Genomic DNA, 22,971 nt, shown 5'->3' on the forward strand with positions numbered 1-22,971 from the left:
ATATAAAAGCTTCCTAAGCTAAGTTGTCTTTTACATATAAGATTCTTTGACAATATCAAAAAAAACAACAATGCAAGAAAAGTTGATTTCAAAACCCAAACATTGTCTTTGTTTCTATTTTGCTTGTAAAATTTTATTTTCTATATGAAATTTTTTTTGAAAAATTATTTTATAATTATTAAATATTTCTTAAGTTTAATTTACTTATTTATTCTTTTGTAAAAATATATATATACTTTGATGAATATGTAATATATTTTTATACTTTATGTAATGTTTTATACTAATTATTTTAATTTATAATTTTTTTATATATTAAATTAAGTTTAATACCTTTTTTATGATTTTTTTCTCAAGCTTAAAATTTCTTGATAAATCAATATTGTATAGAATTTTCTATAAGATTTAAAGTGATATATTTATAATTTCATAGAAAAATATATTTCAACAAAATTACAAATATTAGTACTATAAAAAAGATTGAAATATGTGGTATAAGATTCATAGGTTATTGATAGATTTAAATAATTCTTCAAAACATATTTATATCTAATTTATGAGCAACAATTTAACAAATATTAATTAAAAAAACTATACACTGTAAGAAATGGAGTATAATTTTTATTCGAAATAAAATAAAACTTAATTCTTCTATGTGATATATATATATATATATATATATATATATATATATGCATATTTTTAAAAATATTTATAATTAAAAAGATAAAAAATATTAAATATAATTCAAAAAATTGAATTAAATAAAATTAAAGATAAATGAAAAATCCATTAATAGTAATCTAAATTTAATATTTTAAAATACATGATAGTTATAAACTAATATGAGAATATTATTAAAAACGATTTATGTAGTTTGCCATATGCGTTCATTTCTGTAAATACTTTATGATTGTTTATTCTTAAAATGTATGAAAGATCTGAAAGTAACACTAAACTCAGAACAATTTATTTTCAAATAATCTAAAATAAACTCCTTTTGAAAGAATAAAACTCATGTTATAAAAAATAAAATAAGTATAATTTTATACTATTTTTAGTTATATATAATAAAAAATCACATATAAAAAAAAATAATTTTTTATTAAAGATATAATCAATCTAAATATATAATTAATAAATTCTTATAATAAAGTAAAAAAATACATATATATATATATATATATATATATATATTTAAATTTATTAACTCTTATTTTTTAAATACATCTGCATTATAATTATTTCTTTCTAAAGTATTTTTTATCTAGTAAAATAAATTTATATAAAAATAATTTATATTTTCATTTAAATTTTAAAAAATTATGTATGTATTTTTTTAATTAAAATTTCATATGTAGTATTTACTTCTTTTTATTACTTCAAGAAATAAAATAGTTAAAAATAAATTAAAATTTATTGTTTTATAAAAACTTGTAAATGTGTATATATATATATATATATATATATATATATATATTATTACATACAAAAAATTACATTTTATTTTTATTTTTTCAAATGTTTTATAAAAAATAAATTTAAATCATCAATACTATTAAATATATGTATTACTTTTTACATGTTTATATTCGATATAAATTTTAGATTATTTAATTAGTAGTTAGAAATAATTTATTATATTTTTAATAATATTTATAAGTCCACAAAGTTGTAGTATTAAATAGTATCATTAGTATTTTTTGTTTCTATTATATTTTAACTTACTATTTTCTAGTACATATAATAAATTTTACATTAAATATATTTATTCTCTAAATTGAAGCATCAATTGAAGAAGACTAAGAATAAATCAAGTATTGTGAATGGATTTATGAAATAGAAATTATACTCATGACAAAATAAATTAAGCCAGAACCTAGTATGGCACTCATATTTGATTATTGTAAATGTTTCTTAAGTTTGTAAAGAAGAGCGAGAAGAATAGTATGATAGAAAGTACCAACTACATAAAATAAAAGCACAATATCCATTATTTTAGTGACAAAAAAAATAATATATCAATGACAATGTTGATATTTTAAAGTGAAGGAAGTGTAGTATTTCAAAATATTCATTACTTTTAAAAAGTCCTCAACTTTTGAATATTGGTGGATAAGAGATCAAAACCACAAATTGTTAAGTATCTAAAAACTAATTAAATAGAAGCAAACTAAAGATCTTAAATTTAAAATTTTAATTTTAAAGATTAGATTAAATTGGTTTATTTTGAGCCAGACTAAAAACACACCTTTAAAGTATTTTTTTAACAAACTCATGTAATAAAAACTATCTAATCCTTTATTTTACAATGAATTTGCTTATTATTCCTTGAAGTTGTTACTATTACTATCCTCCCCTTCTATATTTGTTGTAAATTTTACAGAAATTTTTGCAATCAAGGTTATAAAAAAACATTGCCATGGTTTTTATGGTTGTATGCATATTTGGCACCATTAAATACATAGTGAGTCAAAAGCCACCATACTATACCACCATTTAATCTAACAACCTTTGTTATCTATGACACTTATATTAATTGCAGATGCTCTTCTTTGGGCTTCTAGGATGTCTTTGGAACCACTAAAAGCATTGCCATATTAAGTCTTCTCTTCCAGAGAAAATATAGAAAGGACTTTTAATAAGATTGAAACTCTATAAGACTACACCATTACTATAGAACAATCAAAGAAACATCCTTCAATCTATTGCCAAAAGATGTACTATCAATATAATAGAATATTAATATACTAAAACCTTCATAAGTTGATGAAAGATAAAAAGAAATCAAAGACTTTCAACTCTATGTGTGAATTTCTCTTCATGTTGATTGCTCACAAGAAAATTAATGATCAATGGGAGTTTTTTTATTGCTTGAACAAACTACAACTATGAGCCTTCATCTCACGCATCAAGTCACACAATACATAAATATTTGATTAAAGAGTAAGAGATTGATGTTTGTACAATGTTGAAATCAAGCATTTTGATTGAGAATATTTTCACCATTTTGTGAGAAGAAGATAGCAACATCAACATCATGACCAAAAAAATTTACAACAATAAATAGAAGTTAACGAAGGTACAAATGGACAAGAAGATACTACTTAATGTGTTAATTAACATTTACTTGAAGAAAAACTACAAGATCATATACATGATGGATATTAAAAGGATAATACTCATCATGTTTTTTTCCATCCCAATTTGGTAGATCTCATGCACATCAATCATCAAATTGTCTTCTTGGATGTAAACTTTGTATAAACGTCAACAACTTATTATTGCTCTGATTTATTAAATCTACTATGTTTAATACTATATTATCTACTAGATGTATCTTCATGAAAAACAAAGAAACATCATACTAAATCACAATAGAATATATTTGTGATATATTCTATATAGAGAAACTTCCTAACTTATTTGTTGTTAATTGTGAATGTACTCTTGTCTTTGTTCTTAAAACCACATTCCAACATGCATCTATTTTATTTTACGTGTAACAAATTGAAAATAACATTACCAATAGTTATAAGAAATATTTTAATAGTATAGATATGTAGAAAGTTTTTATGAAGAAATGGTGTAGGATATGGTATTTAGTCTTATATTTTAATTTTTAAATTTTTTTCTTCAATATCTACATTTGAGAGTATTGACAATTCTTTTTATAGGTTATGTATGGTAAATTCTAAGAAATATTTAATGAAAAATAGACCATATTCAAGGCAAAATATGAATCATCAACAATATACCAAGAAGCGGTGTTGTATCTTATTAATACTTAGATTGGTCCTTTTTAAGAAAAAATTGTTGCAATATGGATAAACCATCTCCATTATTTTAGGCATGCTATTATTTCTTATGAAAATAGTACATATGCTTGACTAAAAACATATTTAGAATTGAATAGACTTGATTTATAGTTGTATTGTAAATACATTGATTAATCTATCAATAACGACTTACATAACAATATTGCTAACTTGATGTATGAGACAAAGAGTTTTTTGCTCTTTTATTTGGAAATACTAAAAGAAAAAATCTTTCAAAATATTTAAAATATATATATATATATATATATATATATATATATATATATATTGTACTTTCTAAGGTCAAAGGGCATATAAGTTGACTTTTCTTTCTTTAATATTTTTTATGATTAGATATAGTATGACATGTTTTGATCTACATGATCTCCAATTTTTAGTTGGACAAGGTGCCTAGCTCAATTACATGATAAACCTTGAATATCAATCTTTAGACAATTGCTAATCATAAAAAATATTTAAGAAAAGAAAGTCAACTTGCATGCATGAAAATTTGAATAATTTGGAGCATTCATACTTTTAAATTCTCAAAAACCTAATCTATGTTAATCAAAGGCTCAAATCATTGAACTTTGATCTATATTGGCATTTTTGAAGAATACAAACCTTGCCCTCTAAAACAATTGAAATCCTAGAAGCATCATTGTTGATTACATTTGAAGCAGCCACAAACAACTTTGTTACTCTTTCTAATCATCAACAAGAAGGTACACTTGAAGAATTGTATAGTTTATCTGTCACGAACATACATATAATTACCTATATGAATAGATAAAAGTATGTAAAAGTAGGTTAATTGTGTAATATCTTCTAGAGAAGCTTCTTAGAAGCTTCATAGACGCTGCTTTGACTTTATAGGAGTCTATAGTTGACTTTTAGGTTAGAAACTTGGTCAACAAGTTAGCCATGTGCCACACATGTTGGAAGCTTAAAGAACAAGCTAACTACGTGGTCCATCCATAGAAAACTTGCCTTGCAAGCAAAGGCATGTGGCCTAGAAAGTCAACATATATTGGAGGTCTTATAGAACATCGCCACGTGGCTTCTAGTTAGATAGTATATATAGAGGCAAGAGTGAAGCCCTCTTCACTCTTGTCAACTCCTTTCTTGCTTCTAGTCTAGTTTCAAGGGTCTCTAGTTTTCTTGTATTTTGGCAATAGCCATTCCAGTTTCTTTCTTAATATACATATTTCTATTTTGTCCTATTTCTTTTTGAGAAAAGTCTCACTTACTCTTTAGCTTTCATCGAGTTCTTGTCCTTGACAGATTGACAAGAGTGCACTTACAATATCAGAGCTTTGTCTTTTCTTGATTAAGAGTGGATTACCCCTTTTTCTTGATAAGACATAAGCGCATTAGAAGTTGCGGATTACCCTCTTTTAAACTGATATTGTTCTTAGTATTTTCTTTGTTATCAATTCCTCTCTTCTATTTGTTTTGAGCGTTATTAGGCATCTTCTCTTTTCTAAGTGCTACTATGGCAGAGCTTGTTGAAATGAAGAGTGCAATGGCACAGATGCAAGAACAATTGAGGGAGTTAATGCTTGCGATGCATCAACTCAATTTACCACCACAAGGAGCAACAAGAATGGTAGGAAGTGAAGATATAGAGATGATTGGGGCTGCTTCAACATCTGCACCAAACCATGTCCCTTCTCCCAGAATGGAACACCCTTCGAGTGTTAGAGAACCGAGAGTTGCCTTGCCCGAGAAGTTTGATGGTACCAGATCCAAGTTTCGAGGATTCATCAATCAGGTCCAACTAGTGATTGAACTTCAACCCCAGAGCTATCCAACTCCAGGGTCACAAGTAAGATTCATTGGTACACTTCTTTCAGGTTCAGCATTGTCATGGTTTTCATCTTTTCTTGAACGACGAGATCCAATATTGGATAATCTGGAGGCTTTTTTGGCGGAGTTTCGATCCATGTTTGGAGAACATGATGCAATTCGTGTTGCAACCAACAAGATCCGTATTTTGCGACAAGGCAATCGATCAGTAACATTATATGCTTCGCAATTTCGACAACTTGCAACTGATATCAAGTGGGATGATGCCGCACTTGTGAGTCAATTTCTCTACGGATTACAATATGAGGTAAAGAAATTGATGCTTAATTTACCTGATCCTCAAACATTAAGTCAAGCAATTGACTTTGCTGTGAAGTGCGACAATCGACTTTTTGAATTTCGATCCGAGAGTCGCACAAGTGGGCCTCAACGTTACTACAATTCAATGGCAACACCGACGTCTCCTCAACACATACCTTCAGAAGTAGAGGATATGCAAATTGATGCGGTACGTTTCAAACCTCTTACTGAGCAAGAAAAGTCTCGTCGTCGACAAGAAGGATTGTGCTTATATTGTGGAGAACCTAAGCACACTGCTCAACATTGTCCAAAGAAGCGACGTAACTACAAAATGAGGAGTACGGCTGTCAAAGAAGACAGTATGTCGGAAAACGAGTACGTCCAGCTACAATAGGGACCGTGCGGCTGGAATCTTGTACAACTTCTAATAAAGGTCCTATCCTCTCCTCAGAACCATCTCCTTATTTTATAATAGATGTGCGTTTAGGACCTAATAATTACAAAGCCTCTGCCTTGGTAGATTCAGGAGCCTCATCTTGTTTTTTAGATGAAGAATTTGCTAGATGTCATAGAATATCATTAATACAAAAAACTAAACCTGTACACGTAGAAGTCATAGATGGTCGTCCGTTGTCTTCTGGAGATGTAACTCACGAAACACTTCCTGTAGATGTAGTAATAAATGGTCATAGTAGTTGCGTAATTTTTAATATAATTAGATCTCCCTCTAATCCAGTAATTTTAGGCTTATCATGGTTAGAAAAGTATAATCCTCGAATAGATTGGATTTCTCGTAAACTTGATTTTCCTCAGAGCATTAGTAACAGTTCTATTAACCAAGTAAAAAACCATGAGTCTAGTATAGTAAAACTCGCACCTATAGGTGCAAAAGCATTTATACACGCAGCAAAAGAAGGATCAACTTTTGCTATTTATGCTGCACCTATTTCTGAAAGCGTAAAGACTTCAAGTGGCATTCCAAGTCAATATCAGGATTATCAAGACGTTTTTGAGAAAAAGAATGCAGATATTCTTCCTGAGCATCGCCCATACGATTGTTCAATCGATCTCAAGGAAGGAACTCAGCCACCATTTGGACCAATTTACAGTTTATCGCAAGATGAGTTGGCTGAACTCAAGACATATATTGACGAGAATTTAGCGAAGAATTTCATACGCCATTCAAAATCTCCAGCAGGAGCTCCAATTCTATTCGTAAAGAAAAAAGATGGATCTTTACGAATGTGTGTTGATTATCGAGGACTCAACAAGATCACAATCAAGAACAGGTATCCATTACCTTTGATATCAGGACTCCTTGACCAGTTAAATCAAGCTAAGATCTATACAAAAATAGATCTAAGAGGAGTATATAATCTAGTACGGATCAAAGAAGGAGATGAATGGAAGACTGCGTTTCGAACCAGGTACGGGCATTTTGAATATAATGTCATGCCTTTTGGACTCACGAATGCACCAGCTGCTTTTCAACATCTCATGAATGATGTATTTCGTGAATTCTTAGACAATTTTGTCGTCTGCTACCTAGACGATATCTTGATTTATTCTAAGAATGTTGAAGAACATGAAATACATGTTCGTCAAGTATTACAAAAACTTAGAGATGCAGGATTGTACGCCAAGATGGAAAAGTGTGTATTTCACACTACTCAAGTTGACTTTTTAGGATACATCATTTCAAATGATGGTCTTATGATGGATTCTAAGAAAGTCCAAACAATCATAGATTGGAAGATTCCAAAGACTGTAAGAGATGTCCAATGTTTCTTGGGATTTGCCAATTACTATCGGATCTTCATCAAAGACTTCTCACGAATTGCAGCTCCACTTACACGCTTGACTAGTAAAGATAAATTCCAATGGAATCAAGAAGCGGAAGCAGCATTTGAAGCCTTGAAGACATCGTTTGTCTCTGCACCAGTCTTATATCGTGTTGACTTTTCCAAGGCATTTTTTATGGAAACAGATGCATCGGATTTTGCCTTGGGTGCAGTTTTATCACAAATGGGAACAGATGACAAACTTCATCCGATAGCTTTTCATTCAAGAAAATTCTCAGCAGCCGAGATCAATTATGAGATCCACGATAAAGAACTTCTTGCAATCGTGGATTCTTTTCAAGAATGGCGTCATTATCTAGAAGGTGCTTCTAGTCCAGTCATTGTGTATACAGATCACAAGAACCTCGAGTATTTCATGTCAGCACGCGTGTTGAATCGTCGTCAAGCTCGTTGGAGTATGTCTTTGTCAAGATTCGACTTCATTATCACTTATCGGCCAGGAAAACAACAAGGTTTGTCCGATGCCCTGTCTAGACGTTCTTATTTTGCACCAAAAGAAGGAGATGCAGCTTTTGAGCAACAAAGAACGGTCCTCTTGAAACCGGAGCAATTTCATCTCCGAGCAGTGAAATCAACATTGACTGTTGATTCAACTTTTCTCAAGCAAATCCAGTCCAGTATGTCCTCAGACCCTCTTGTTCATGATATCGAGAATAATTCTTCCAAGTCTCATGATTCTTCTAAGTTCGAGTTCAAGAATAATCTATTATATTTTGAAGGACGCCTATATGTTCCAGAAGGAAAAACACGTTTGCGTGTTCTTCAAGCACGTCATGACTTTCCAGCAGCAGGACACTTTGGATATAATAAGACTTTGGAACTCATATCAAGAGATTTTTGGTGGCCACAAATGTGGAAGTCAGTCAAAGACTTTGTACAATCATGTGATATTTGTTCAAGATCAAAAATTCCTCGACATCGACCTTACGGACTTCTTCAGCCATTACCTATACCAGAACAACCATGGTCTTCTGTTTCTATGGATTTCATCACAGATCTTCCAAACTCAAGATCTTATGATTCTATATTTGTGATAGTAGATCGTTTCACCAAGATGGCACATTTTATGCCATGTACAAAATCTATCACAGGTGAAGAAACAGCTAAGCTTTTCATTGATAATATCTATCGCTATCATGGATTGCCTAAAGATATCATATCGGATAGGGGAACTCAATTTGTGTCGAGATTCTGGAGGACTCTTTTCAAGATTTTAAAAGTGGACATAAAGCTATCTTCAGCTTTCCATCCTCAAACTGATGGACAAACAGAGCGCGTAAACGAAGTCTTGGAACAGTATTTAAGGTGTACCATCAACTACCAACAAGATGATTGGACAAACCTTCTGCCATTGGCAGAGTTTGCTTATAATAATACGGTACATTCCTCCACGCAACAAACACCTTTCTTTGCCAATTATGGCTATCATCCACGACTTGATACTTTTGATTTTTCAAAAGTTGATAATCCTGCAGCAGAAGATATGGCAAATCGGTTGTCAGAGTTACATGCAATAATGAAGGCGCAGTTGAAGAAAGCTCAAGAACGACAAAAGATAAATGCAGATGTATATCGTAAAGAGCAACCACAACTCAACGTGGGTGATAAGGTATGGCTACTTCGTCGCAATATCAAGACCACTCGACCTTGTGACAAATTGGACTATCGTAGGCTTGGCCCCTTTTCTGTTTCTGAACAGATCAACCCAGTTGCATATCGGTTACATCTACCGGAGTCAATGAAGATCCATCCTGTATTCCACGTGTCTCTTCTTAAACCATATAAGACAGTGGATATACAAGGAAGAAAACAAATGCCACCGCCTCCTATAGAAGTAGATAATAATGAAGAATTTGAGGTGGAAGAGATATTAGACTCAAGGCGGCGCCGAAATAAGCTGGAATATCTTGTTCATTGGTGCGGATATGATATTAGTGAGCGCACATGGGAGCCATCCAGGAATCTAGCAAATGCATCAGCTAAAGTCAAAGTTTTTCATCAACGACATCCATCAAAACCAAGATGAAAACCTCTCTTATAAAAGAGACAAGATTGAGGAAGTTATGAAGGCCTCAACAGTGATCAAATAACAGGGTGGTCTTCTCGCCCTGGAATGGGACACTATCGATGGCTAAGAGGACCCATCAACTATCTTCAAAGAGAACAAAGATCAGAGTATGTAGCAAATATAATTCGCCGCATATTAGATTTTCTCAATATATAATCACCGCTCCTCGTGGAACTCGTCCCTAGAAGGGGGGGTAATGTCACGGACATACATATAATTACCTATATGAATAGATAAAAGTATGTAAAAGTAGGTTAATTATGTAATATCTTCTAGAGAAGCTTCTTAGAAGCTTCATAGCCGCTGCTTTGACTTTATAGGAGTCTATAGTTGACTTTTAGGTTAGAAACTTGGTCAACAAGTTAGCCATGTGCCACACATGTTGGAAGCTTAAAGAACAAGCTAACTACGTGGTCCATCCATAGAAAACTTGCCTTGCAAGCAAAGGCATGTGGCCTAGAAAGTCAACATATATTGGAGGTCTTATAGAACATCGCCACGTGGCTTCTAGTTAGATAGTATATATAGAGGCAAGAGTGAAGCCCTCTTCACTCTTGTCAACTCCTTTCTTGCTTCTAGTCTAGTTTCAAGGGTCTCTAGTTTTCTTGTATTTTGGCAATAGCCATTCCAGTTTCTTTCTTAATATACATATTTCTATTTTGTCCTATTTCTTTTTGAGAAAAGTCTCACTTACTCTTTAGCTTTCATCGAGTTCTTGTCCTTGACATTATCACACCAAGCACTATAGGCAATTGAAGGCTCAAAAGTTGTAGAAACCTATGGTACTTAGGATCAAACAAAAATCAAAAAGGATAGAAACATGTGGTACTTAGAGTCAAATTGGGCATTGCAAGAACTTGAAAATATATTCAATTCAAAAGAACAAAGGGTAACGACTAGCATTACCAACAAATGTTCAATTTAATAGTGCCAGCAGTGCATGCAATGGTGTCATTGTCTTTTCTAAGATATCAATTCATTGCTTATGTGCAAGGATTGCATGCACAAATCATGTTGCCAAAAATTGGGTGGAAAATACATAGTAGAAGCAATTTTTTTACAAGGTCGGTTGCAAAAATAAAGGTGGTTTTTGGAGCAAAATTTAACACAGACATAGGAGCAATAATAATTGTAAGGCATCATAAGAAAATTGATTGCAAAATTGGAGGGTGAACATGTTTTGTCAAAGGAGTGTATCTTGAACATTTTGGAGGTGTGTCCCTAGTTTGGCTTAAATATTTATGAACAACTTGAAGAAGTGGATTAGAATAATTCATCTATAAATAGATTTAAATTTAAATACAATATAAAAATATCCAAAATTACATGAAAGTAGAAATTCCAAATTTATAAATACAAAGGTGTCACAACATTTATTTCTGTCCAGGAAAAATACTAATTATGGAATAGATGTATAATATAGGTTAATGTTATATGTACTACTAAACTTAACATAAACAATAACTATTATTATTATTATTATTATTATTATATATATTGTATTTTGATTTTTTAGATCTTTACTATTTTAATTGATTTTGGAATAAAAATATTTATAAAAAAAAGTAAAAATGAAATTGTCTTGTGATAAAATTAAAAATAAAATAGAGTGATAAAATAACATGTAACTATACCAGAAATATAAATGTAATTTATTCTAATTAATTTTTTAAAAAATAATCAAATTAAAAATCTAATAAATTACAATATATTTTAGAATTTATTTTAGCATAAAAGAAGCAAATTCTACTGAATTATGAAAAATGAAAAGACACCTCTATTAACAATCTAGTATAAAATTTGCTTATTCCTAAGTTTCTTATGTTTAACAGGAACAATTATTACTACTTCAAAAAAGATAAAAGAAATCAAAATGCTAAAAGATAACAAGTAAACCTTAATCTTAAATTCCCTGTTTGTAAACTACATGTTTTGTATTGGAATATGGTTATAAAAATACTTGAATTGTACGAAATGCTAGGACATATTTCCTTTTGAAAACTAATCTTGAATTGTAAAAGTAATAAATAAAAAATTAATAGAACAACTGATATTTTATAAGGTTAGATGCAAAGCTGTGATGGAAAATGCCACGCATTAAGCCAAATATTGTATTAGCAATACTTACAACAAGAATTTTTCATACATGATGTAGTAATTTTCTATTCATAAATTTTCAGGAAACAAAAAGAGACTAAAAAATCCGGAAACGAAAATAGAAACATTGCATGCATGAACAAAAAAACATGAATCACACTTGCTATTTATGAAAAACTAAAAATATCCATAAACGCAAAGACGGATTTGTGTGTTAGTCACATTTTCTAATAAGTAAACTTCGTTGAAATGACGCTACTTCCAACACATATAAGTCAGCTTCATCCACAGTAACAGAATCCGCTTCATCATCCAAACCTTCATCCGCCCCACCGTGAAAATTAACGGAAACGTGACACGCGGCGGCCCGACATGACAATAAACGGAAACGTGGGACGCGTCGATCCGACAAATACCCCGTCAAACACCGAAACGAAACATGATGCCACGTGGAAAAGCTTACTCGCCTCTTGCGAAAAGTGAAAGAATGTGATTCTACCGATGCCAGTGTGACCGCGACCAGCAATAGAGCCACGTCAGCATGGAGACAATTCCCGTGACATTTGTAAAGTTCACCGTCAAACAAGCGAGATGACAAGGTGTTGATGCTGACTGGGACGCAGGTCAGCAGAGAGTCTCACTGGTGGCGCTGGTGTGAACGCGATTCACATCACGTGCGAATAGCGTGCTTCCGATGGGTCCAGCTCGGATTTCGTTGCCCTCGTGAAAAAGGAGCTTCGTTTGGAAAAGGTTAACACGTCAGAAACGAGGCATACTCAGAATGGGTTAATTAATATATATTTTTAGCATGTGTGAATTCTTTTGGCCTCTGGTTCCATTACAATGATTCATTTGAAATAGCTGCTATGTGTATATGTGTGAATATATATATATATATATATATATTTAAATATTTAATATAAATGTGTAATTTTTGTAAGAAGTTATTTGTGAATTTCAATAATAAGTTTATTTAAGAAAGTATTTTATTTCCTATTTTAGACGTAATAGTAGTTACAAATATAAAGCACTTATGAGTTGATTGATCCACTCCTCAAATTTAACAGCAACATTGTATATTTATGTCATGCCATTTCATCCACCAAATTTGATATTTGTAATTTTGTAGTTCACCCATGTATATATATATATATATATATATAGAAAAAATTATCCATTCAAAAAAGACTCCAATATTTGAAGACTAAAGCACTTAATATAAAAAAATGATTAGGAATTCTAAAGGTTAATTTAGAAAGATTCATATTCATTTTTAATACAAATCTATATATATATATATATATATATATGCGCAAAAAACCACCTATAATTTAAATAGATGTAAAGATGTAACAAAACTATTTAAAGCACAAAAATAATCCTCTAAGTTTTAATATTGTTATTTAAAGCTATTTATATAATTTCAAACCACTATAAATAATACAAGAATATGTCAATTAGTCTTCAAAATTATGTTACAGTAAGAAAAATGAATGTTTATTTTTTTTGCAAAATCATTAATAATCATATGTATATTTCAACATTCTTTTGGTAATATTCTAAGAGAATATCAAATCAAACACAACATTACGATGGAAGCTTTTCATATGTGCAACTCATTATCAATATAATAAAATTTCCATCATAATGTTATGTTTGATTTATTATCAATATAATGAAGTTTGTGTATAGATTGTTAATGCTTATTTTTTTATTTTATTTTATTTTTACATTTCATTTAGAAAACCTAACATTATTTTAAAGTCAATAATAAAGAATAAATTCTTGTATTGAAACCGATAGAAAAGGACAATCACACCACATGTTATCAGATCAAAACACATGAATGCCACACATGCAACAAAAAATATTATAAATTCACTGGATAATAACAAGATGTTTTTACACGTGTCTAAAAATAACTATTAATATTAAACAAAATTGCAAGTACTTTTCTAAGTTGTTGCTTTCTAAATAGACGTACCAAAAATCTAAAGATCTATTACCATTGTCATATTAAAATTTCAAATTTTTTTATTATCAAGTAATTTATTCAGTAGAGGATTCAATTCAAAATTGTGAAATTTTTAATTTTAAAAATCTGAATAGTTCAATTAAAGCAATAAAAGATAATTTTATATTATATATTATTTTGTATAGTTAAATATGATAACATAATATTATATATATTTTTATACATTATGTATGTTTGAAGAAAATATATATTTATATATACTAAATTTAAATCATAAAACTTTGTAACCACAAGTAGGTAGTAGTATCATATATCTGTTGTAGCCTATTAAACTATCTAGTGCACTAATGACATACATGTTTGCAAATTAATTGATCTATGGATGACTTTGCACTACATTTTCAATATATATATATATATATATATATATAATTATAAAAATATAATCCATGTCATTTACCTATGGACTTGTGCTATATGAAAAATGAAATTGGAAGAATGTAACAAATGACTTTGTTTTTCTTTACATCATTAATGAACAAGTGATAAGTTCATTTATATTCATAGGATATGAAGTTCACTTATATTCATAGGATAAGTTCATTTATATTCATAGTATATTCATAGGAAGTTTTAGTTCATGTGTTACATTTCCTTTTGTATAAAACCCAATTTAAAGCTATCTGTCTTACACTCATGCCACCTTGTCCTGCTGAATAAATGGGGCAAATCCCAGGTCCCACATCTTAGTCTTCCTCTTTTGTATTAAGGATGTTGCATATGTAGGACTTGATACATTTTTGCCCAATTAGAACACTTGTTCTCCCGCACAATGCAATGCTTCCTATATGACACAATGCCAAGTTGTTGGTCCCACATGCCCACCACTTTTGCATCCTACCGCATTCACAATAGAATCACAAAAAGGAAGATATTCTATACAGGATGGTTGAATGGATGGATGGGTGTCTAAAAGCTAATTTAAGGGTCAAAACACCAAATGGGAGATTTATTTTTTATTTTTTATTATAGAGCTGGGGTGGTGAAGGTCTATGATTACTATGCAAAATCAATTTCAAATGTAATGAAGAGTAAGAATAAGTAAATTTTCAATAGAGGTGGTGTTCAAAAAATATTTGGTGAATCTATGAAGGTGCAATTTACAACCTTTGTTATGCTTAAAATAAACAAATAAAAAAACTGATATTAACTTAAAAGTACTAACCTTAAATTAGATTTTTTAATTTGTAAGTTCAAGCCTGATATTGTGTGAAAGCCACATATGCATAAACACACAATTTAATGATAGAATGTGTTGACATTGTTGAAGGACAAGTGCACCTAAGCTTCAATTTTCTGTGTGAATTGTGTGTAGTTAGGCTGACTTTGACAGTGGGTCTCAGTGAAAGGCTCCGACGATGGACGATCTGAGTTTGAACGATCGCAGCGGAACAGTTTCCTCGCCAGGGAATGTGTGGGTGCACACGATGGAGAGCAAGAAAAAAGGCCTCAAACCTCTCGCCGCCGGTGAATCCAGGGAGTCTGGCGGTGACGCAAATGGAACAAAGAGAAAACCACGTTGAATCGTTATGCCAGGTGAGGACGACAGCCCGGTGGGGCCCTGCAGATCTAGCGGAGGCAAGGTTTTCTTTTTTTCTTTTTTTGTGGCACAAATGAAAAAGTTTCATTGCAGGGAGTAACTATTACAGAACTAGACACAGATGGAGTTAAAATACCCCCGCCTGGCTGGAACTGATCAAGTAACTCGAAGTAGTATATAGTACAACCCAATTGTGAGGTAATTGATAGGACTAGTTTCGTGTAGGTTGCGCATCCAGTGGATACTACGGCTGCGTCTTGAACATAGGATTAGCGGAGGCAAGGTTCAATGGCCGCGTGGGCCAATGAGAAAGTGAGTTTGCATGCAAGAGCAACAGAAAGCGACAACCAATCGCATACCGAACCGAGATTATCATCCACGTACACTGCCTACATGCTACGCTTTTATCTCTACATTCTCTACATGCAGAGCTGACAGCATGTGAAGCAGCATTCAATGTAGTCACAGTAGGGACGGTTGACAGGGGGCCATAAATTGCACCGCCTGCTGAAGTCGACGAAGCCTTGTGTAAAATGCTCCAACTTTATTGCAAGATATGGGTTAACACCTTACAATCCTCATTCTAAAGACGAGGAAAGGAGTGAGGTCAGGATAGTGGGTTACAGGTGTAGGGGATTCAGAATCGGGTTCATCACCATCGTGTGATGGTGTAAACACAACGAGGGAGAAATATGACCCATCTAGAGAGCAATAACCGTTTGGACTCTGTAATTTACAACTAAATCTCTGAGGTCTTATACTATATATTGTCGTATCGAAGGTAAGATCTCTACACAGAAGTACATGAGCCAAGGCATGTAACGGAAGTCCATGGTCGGGGGTGAATGTTTACCACAATGGGGGGTCTTCGTCGTCATTGTCATCGTCACTGTCGTCGGAGTCGTTGTTGGGAGGCCGGATCATCAATCCACGAGCCATCTCGTCGACTTGATTGTATGGATTGTCGTCAAAGCTGCGCCACCCGTCGTTGTAAGCCGGCTGTGATGGTGTTCCGTCATTGGTATTGCTGGTGCTCTCGTTGTAGGTGATATCTTCGACCTCGTCTTCGCTATCCGAGGAGGAATCTGGTGACATGAAATTGTTGTAGGAGAAAGGACGACCCGCAGATTGAGCAGCCGCAGCAGCGGCGGCGGCTTGGATTTCGCGTGTGGTGTAGCGCCCAGGGGTTCCAGCCGGAAGTCTGTAGTTGAAATTCGGAAAATTGAGATTCGCGGTTGAACCACGGAGGCACAGCAGAGCAGCGTCATAAGCATGCGCCTGTTGGAATCATCAGCACCCACGATAAAAGCTCAGTTTGCAATGATTTAGATTTGATACGAAAACACACACCAGCCCAAACATGCGACCCCGGATAGAATATCGAAAAGACTGTTTAAGAATGAGTTACCGCTTCCTCAGCAGATCGAAATGAGCCAAGCCAAATGCGATTCGTTCGCGAACCGCTTCGCTGCGGCTCCCGGATCTCCGACACCCACTTTCCCCAGCGCCTCATCCGAACACCGCGATAGCTCGAACCTGCATTGTTTGACATGATGTGAATTCGAACACCTTCGAACAAGTAGTCTTAGAGCTGCGGAGGGAGACGATGACGAACGTTCTAGGTGAGCCAATTCACCAGGCTACTGAAACTCTGCACACGGAAACAATCACATAGTTGAAGTGTAAGACAATTGAATGGTTCGATGCAGAGATAACATGATCATTTTCGCAAATTCAGATCATACACAAGCCACTGTGAACTTCACGGCGATCAAGAATTCTAATAGTCGAAGTTGACAAGACAGCTGCGGAAAATTGCTTCTGCATAACTTACCAAGAGAGAGTGAAGGAACTGAGCTTAATGTGATATAGATGAGACTACTACTGAAACTCAATATAATATCCAGTGAATCCATGTCGCTGGTCATTCGATGTTTAAGACATGAATGCTTCACTAGACAATGTAGACCAGGCAAACAACATAACCTTGGCATCGTGGACCGCAAGACTGGAGTGCACGCCTACACTCCAACAAAGGCCACAGTAGCATTCCAAGTAGTTTGCAGTTTCAATTCAACACAGTCAATACCGATCATGACTCATGAATGCATGAGTAATTCCAGCGGCGACTCCGAAGTCCACTGTTTATGCAGATTGACGGAGCTGCATGCAATGCGAACCCCAGTGTTCGGTGATCTTGCACTACCAAGCAACAAGGACCTGGAGAGCATCGGCTGGAGCTGGTTGCACCGAACTTACTTTTCGGAATTATGAGGCAAGTCGGATAGATCGCATTGATGCACGATGGAGGAGATACAATGTGGCGCTCCAGCCAATGCGACGATTCTTCGACGGATGTTAGGTCGCTGTGGACAACGCAGGCCATGTGTGAAGTGCGTTAAATATCCGAATGAGCCTGGAAAACGACACATACCATTCGCACACAACCTCCGTGGGCACGTTTCTCTCGCTGGGCCCGCACTTGCAACGCTGGGGTCCGTCCGATCTGTGAGCAGCTCACTCCAGATTCCTCTTCTACTACTCCTTTTAATTTCACCGCTCGCCACAGGATGATTATTTTATTCTCGGAAACGCGACCCCGCGATGGACCCCACCCCCCTCCAGTGCATCCAAGAGCTTTGGAGTCGCAAAATCGGAGCAAACACTGCGATGTGAACAGTAGCATCTCAATGTCTGCGTTGGAATGGATTATAATTACCTAAAATAGCTTACTAGGCTGCCAGTTTCAAAGCATGACAAAGGAGCGCGTCTGATAAAGTTGCACTAGCAACACACCTCACCGCCCCTGATAGGATCATTCATTTCCTTGAGGTCAATACCAGTTCGTTTGTTGTAATTGGATTCTACATCGAACGCATGTACACACTTCATGGAGCATGAGGGGCGTTCGCGGAGAATGTGAGATTTCCGTTACAAATGGACATGGGTTGTTCCACTCACTGGACTCGGCTGCAAGCCCGCGTGTCTGCGAATCAATGTTGCCGCTATTCTCCTCCCAAATATTCGATATTCCAGCCCCACTAAATCGCTGCAATTAGTCCAAGAAAGTTGCATTCTTCGTAATGTCCATCGCTATAGTTGCAGGGTTTCTACGTGCGCAACGAGTTCAAACTCTTTTCTGCAATCATGCGATCGCTTTTGGTTTCTGCGGGTTCCCTTCAGTTTTTATTTTTGTTTTTATTTTTTAAATTTCTTCCGAATATAATTTCGTGGCTTGGTCTGAGGTGCATTTACTGTGAACCTAATGTGTTCATATTCGTTTTTCTCAGTATATTCCGCTCCACGAAACAACTTTCTTTTTTTTTCTTTTTTTCTTTTTTTTTTTTTTCCTTTTGAATATGTTGAATCTACCTCCCCGGGGTTTCTACCTCTCCTGCGTAATCTCAAGTGTCACCCAATCGTCATGCAATCATTGGAATATTGAAGGCTGTCACACAGGGACACTGCTCTAGATCACCGCACAACCAGTCTATCCCTCATTACCAATATTTCAAATCCACCGAACTCTAATCATTGGCCAACCATTCCAAGCGTCTCTTACGTGGAAGTGTAGACTGGGGGCACCAGCGAAGATCATACCGAAAAATCCTTGCTCGTCCTCATTGCTAGTTTAAGCGTGTGAACGCCCCATGTATTCCAAGATCAGAACCCGTAGCAAAGCGGAATTTCGGTGCCGTGAGAATCAGAACGACGGTAAGAAGAGAGTGGGGACGGCCCCACCGCGGTGGTGAAAAGGTTATATTAAATTTGACGATCGAGGTTATTGTGAGTAACATTTCGGTGACTTCTTCGCCTGTTAAAAAAAAAGGCTCCCATCACAAGGCAGCTGGCAACCATGCATTTGCCACGCTGCCAGACATGGGTGGCTGAACTTCTGTTTGATGTTCAAGCCGTCCTCTATAATTACCCCATCAAAAGCAGTCTAAACTTGATGGACACTTCCATCTCAGATTTCCCACCGAAGAACTCCGACTGCATGGAAGTTGTGGAATGAGCAGTCTGCCTCTTCTCAGGATTTGACATTCTGACCCTAAAATTAGCCCAGGTGCGATGTCGAGAGGTATTATCCCTGGGCGTCTTGTTAGGCTGCAAGACCTCAACCCCAAGAATCATATGCGATTCCAGCACTCCCAGCTTTTCCATTCGCAAAAAAAGTTGTTCCCCTAAAAGACAAAACCGCGTAAAGGCACATACAGAAGATTATGCTTCCTTCATTTCGGGATCGCAGGCATAATCCGTGCTCCTTGAGCTGGAGGCGATGCAGGCATAGTTATCGAGGAACTGTGGAGAGTCGCACCAAACACCGGCGCACATCGGTGCACACGTGTGGTTCAATTCTCGTCTGCACTCAATTCAATCGAGAAATTATGCGCGCAGCATCTGTAATTTTCCTGGCTGCGGAGCTTCCACCCCAGTTCGGTTATTTGGTGCAACTTCCAATCCGATCCATACATGAATCTAATGGATTTAAAACCCTTCCCTGCCTGGTTTGCAGCAATTGGATTCATCGAACTGAAGCAGCTCAAAGCTTGGCTACTTGTTTGGAAGGCCAGTGCTTGTTTTGCGCAACAATATTCCTGATTTGAATGCTAAATCAACCAGGAGCTTGTCTCTTTGAAAAAATTGCCTGCAACTGCAACATCGATGCAAATCAATGCTTAAGGGTGTGGGTGTTGCTACGATACATATATGCAGTTCCAGCACTTACGTTTGTTTTTCCATCTTCAATCAGAACTGCTTCATTAATTCAAAAAATTAGAGATGAAGGATAATGCTGATTTGTTTTTAGATTTGCATAAGATTTTACATATGATGTACCATACAAACTGCAAAGCATCACTTGAGTTTGATCCCACAATTAGGATTTTCATATTTCTCCTTTTTTAATGAACGAAGTAAAACGCTCCTGGAAACTAAACTAGTTAACATGCCTCATTATTATTTACTCTGAAGTTTCCTACGCACTATTTAGATTGGGGTCAGAAGAATATTCTCTGAACTTGTGTTCCAAAGCATCCTTGATTTTGGACTTCACAAAAAAACAACCCAGCCCAATTCAAAATATTGGATTTAATAATAGCGGAAATGTGGGCGATGGATGCATAGTGTCCTTGCAAATGGAAGCCTCACTGGGCTCCACTGACACAACCGGATTCAGTACGAAAATTCTTTCCACCGAAGACTGCAGAAAAGCAGAGTCCATCGGAAAGCCTTTACCAACAGACAATGAGGACTTTGGGAATCAAGGCAGCTTGAGAAGCTACGTCCTCCTGCCAAGTCAATCACATCTAGACCATATCTTCATCTTCCCAATTGTATGGAGCAACTGTATGGTTGCAGCAATTTTCAACCTGTATAACTTTTACCGTAGCTTGTTGGTTCTGAACTAACGAGAAATAATTTCGTTGATCAGCTTTGCAGTTATCAGACACCCTCAATTGACCCGCAACCGAAAGAAGGAATTTTATGCCTTTGGGATACAAGTAATCATAATGCAGGAGGAATTTTCAACCCAGGGTGCGAGAAAAGACGAGAGAGCTCATCTCATTGAAGCAGTGTGGGTCAACTCCAACCGATTTTCCATGTCGTGATGGGACAAGACGCAGTCAAAACCCGTGTGACAAGTTAAAGCGCTGACTGGAATCAGGAATCGAGTATTGTTCCACAATGACAGTCAAGCCAATCCGTGTGAAACTCGTTAAGGCTATAATAATAACAAAAGAAAAGGAAAGGAAATTTTAAAAATGTGGGAAGGATCTACACAGATTTTAACGACGAGAAAAAACTGGAGGTGGGATGAGACCCAAAGTCCAAACCTCTCCACCGAGACGCAGAGTTCAACTCGAATTGCTGGCGGTTGGCACCTCTACTGGCTCAAGCCAGATTAACATGTGGAAATCTACCAGCAGGTGGACAAATGCTCCTTTGCTTGCGTCGAATCGCGGCATCATTGACGAGCCACGACGGGTTGTGCACTTTACCGAAAACCCTAGAGAAAGCACCAAACCAGCGGTGCCATTGACTAATTTTTTCAACATCGTCGAGAATCCTTGCCAAAGGCATCGCTCGACAGGATACTCCAGGAGAAACGAGAGAGAGTCTCCGAAAAAGCCATGGCTTCCGTGGAGGCAGGGCTAGCCTAGTTCTGTATAGTGGTTCCCGAACAAAGCTACAATCCTCGTTTCTGCGCAAAAGCAAGGAATTATACTTCTTTAAGAGGCAAGACGCTTGTGCGCCCACACATGGCAGCTTCAAAAACCCAGCTGGTCAAAGCTCGTCGCCATTTCGGCGCATCAAACCCAGCTTTCGGAATTCGATTTGGCTCCATGGCCTTGCGTCACCAGTCAAAGGGATTCATTCAGCTTCTCGACGCGAAACCCTAAATCACTCGGGCCACTCCTCATTGCCTGGTGGGAAACGGGCTTTCTCTCGAACGGGATATTAAAAGAAGTCTTTTCATTTATTTCTATCTTTGTATGGTTTTTTCGACATCTATAGTATCAAAATTAATATAGTGTGGAATGGGGGAGGATATTACAAGAAATCCTTAGTGTTTTTTTCCAATCCAAAAGAATATGGAATTTTTTAGTTTTTTTAAAGTTCTTTTTTCTAGTTTAACTTTTATTTCATATGCATTTTTTTCCAACTTGTCAAAAAAATAATACAATTAATTATACATTTGTTTGATATATTTAACCAAGTGTAGGTGCAATCTTCTAGACTTTTCACCTACATGGACCTAAGTTGAGAGATAAATTAAAAATTAAAAAACTATAGGAATATAGATGTTATAAACTCATAAAAGCTTTGGCATACATTGAATATAAAAAAAAGAAGTCATGTAAGTGACATATACTCTTTGAAATAAGGTTGTTTATTTTATTTGAAGAGAACAATAGACAAAGAATGATATCAAGACAAGGTTTTTTCATACAAAGAATAAATATAAGAATGTAGGTAATTTTAAGAAGCATAAAAAACTACAAGAGGTAATTTATATATTTATTTTATGAATTAAAATTATTTTAAATATTTTAATATTAGATATAATATAAAAATATTGGTAATATAGGTACAAGTATCAATATTAACCTATATATAGATTTATATAAGTTCTTGCTATAATTGATAATATGATATATCTTTCAAAGAAATATAATAATAATAAGGAGGATTTATTATCTTTGATAAAAGTCAAAAGTAAAGAAAAACTAAAAATATAAAAGAATATGAATATATCAAGGTAGATTTTTATTATTTTTAAAAGATCTTGCTAAGATACTATCAAATATTTTAATTTAAAGAAAAATGTTGTCCATAATAAGGATCAGATGGATTCTAAGGCTAAATTTATAAAATACATAATTACCAATATTCAAATAATTAGAGATCCTTAAAAAAACTTGTATTTAGCAGATGTG

At 34.7% G+C, this 22,971-nt stretch overlaps 1 protein-coding gene across 1 annotated transcript; it reads right to left on the minus strand.

Annotated features, from left to right (window-relative positions):
- Positions 1–16,064: 16,064 nt before the first annotated feature.
- LOC112292725 (ethylene-responsive transcription factor ERF039) lies at positions 16,065–17,899 on the minus strand. The gene is made up of 3 exons (XM_024541499.3): positions 17,789–17,899; positions 16,938–17,180; positions 16,065–16,807 (listed from the first exon to the last, which is right to left on the minus strand). The coding sequence occupies exons 2-3, from the start codon at positions 17,079–17,081 to the stop codon at positions 16,379–16,381; spliced, it is 573 nt and encodes a 190-aa protein (XP_024397267.1). The 5' UTR covers positions 17,082–17,180; positions 17,789–17,899; the 3' UTR covers positions 16,065–16,378.
- Positions 17,900–22,971: the final 5,072 nt, after the last annotated feature.

This window comes from Physcomitrium patens, chromosome 15 (genome assembly GCF_059467195.1).
Source record: "Physcomitrium patens ecotype Gransden chromosome 15, ASM5946719v1, whole genome shotgun sequence".
NCBI classification, from domain to species: domain Eukaryota; kingdom Viridiplantae; phylum Streptophyta; class Bryopsida; order Funariales; family Funariaceae; genus Physcomitrium; species Physcomitrium patens.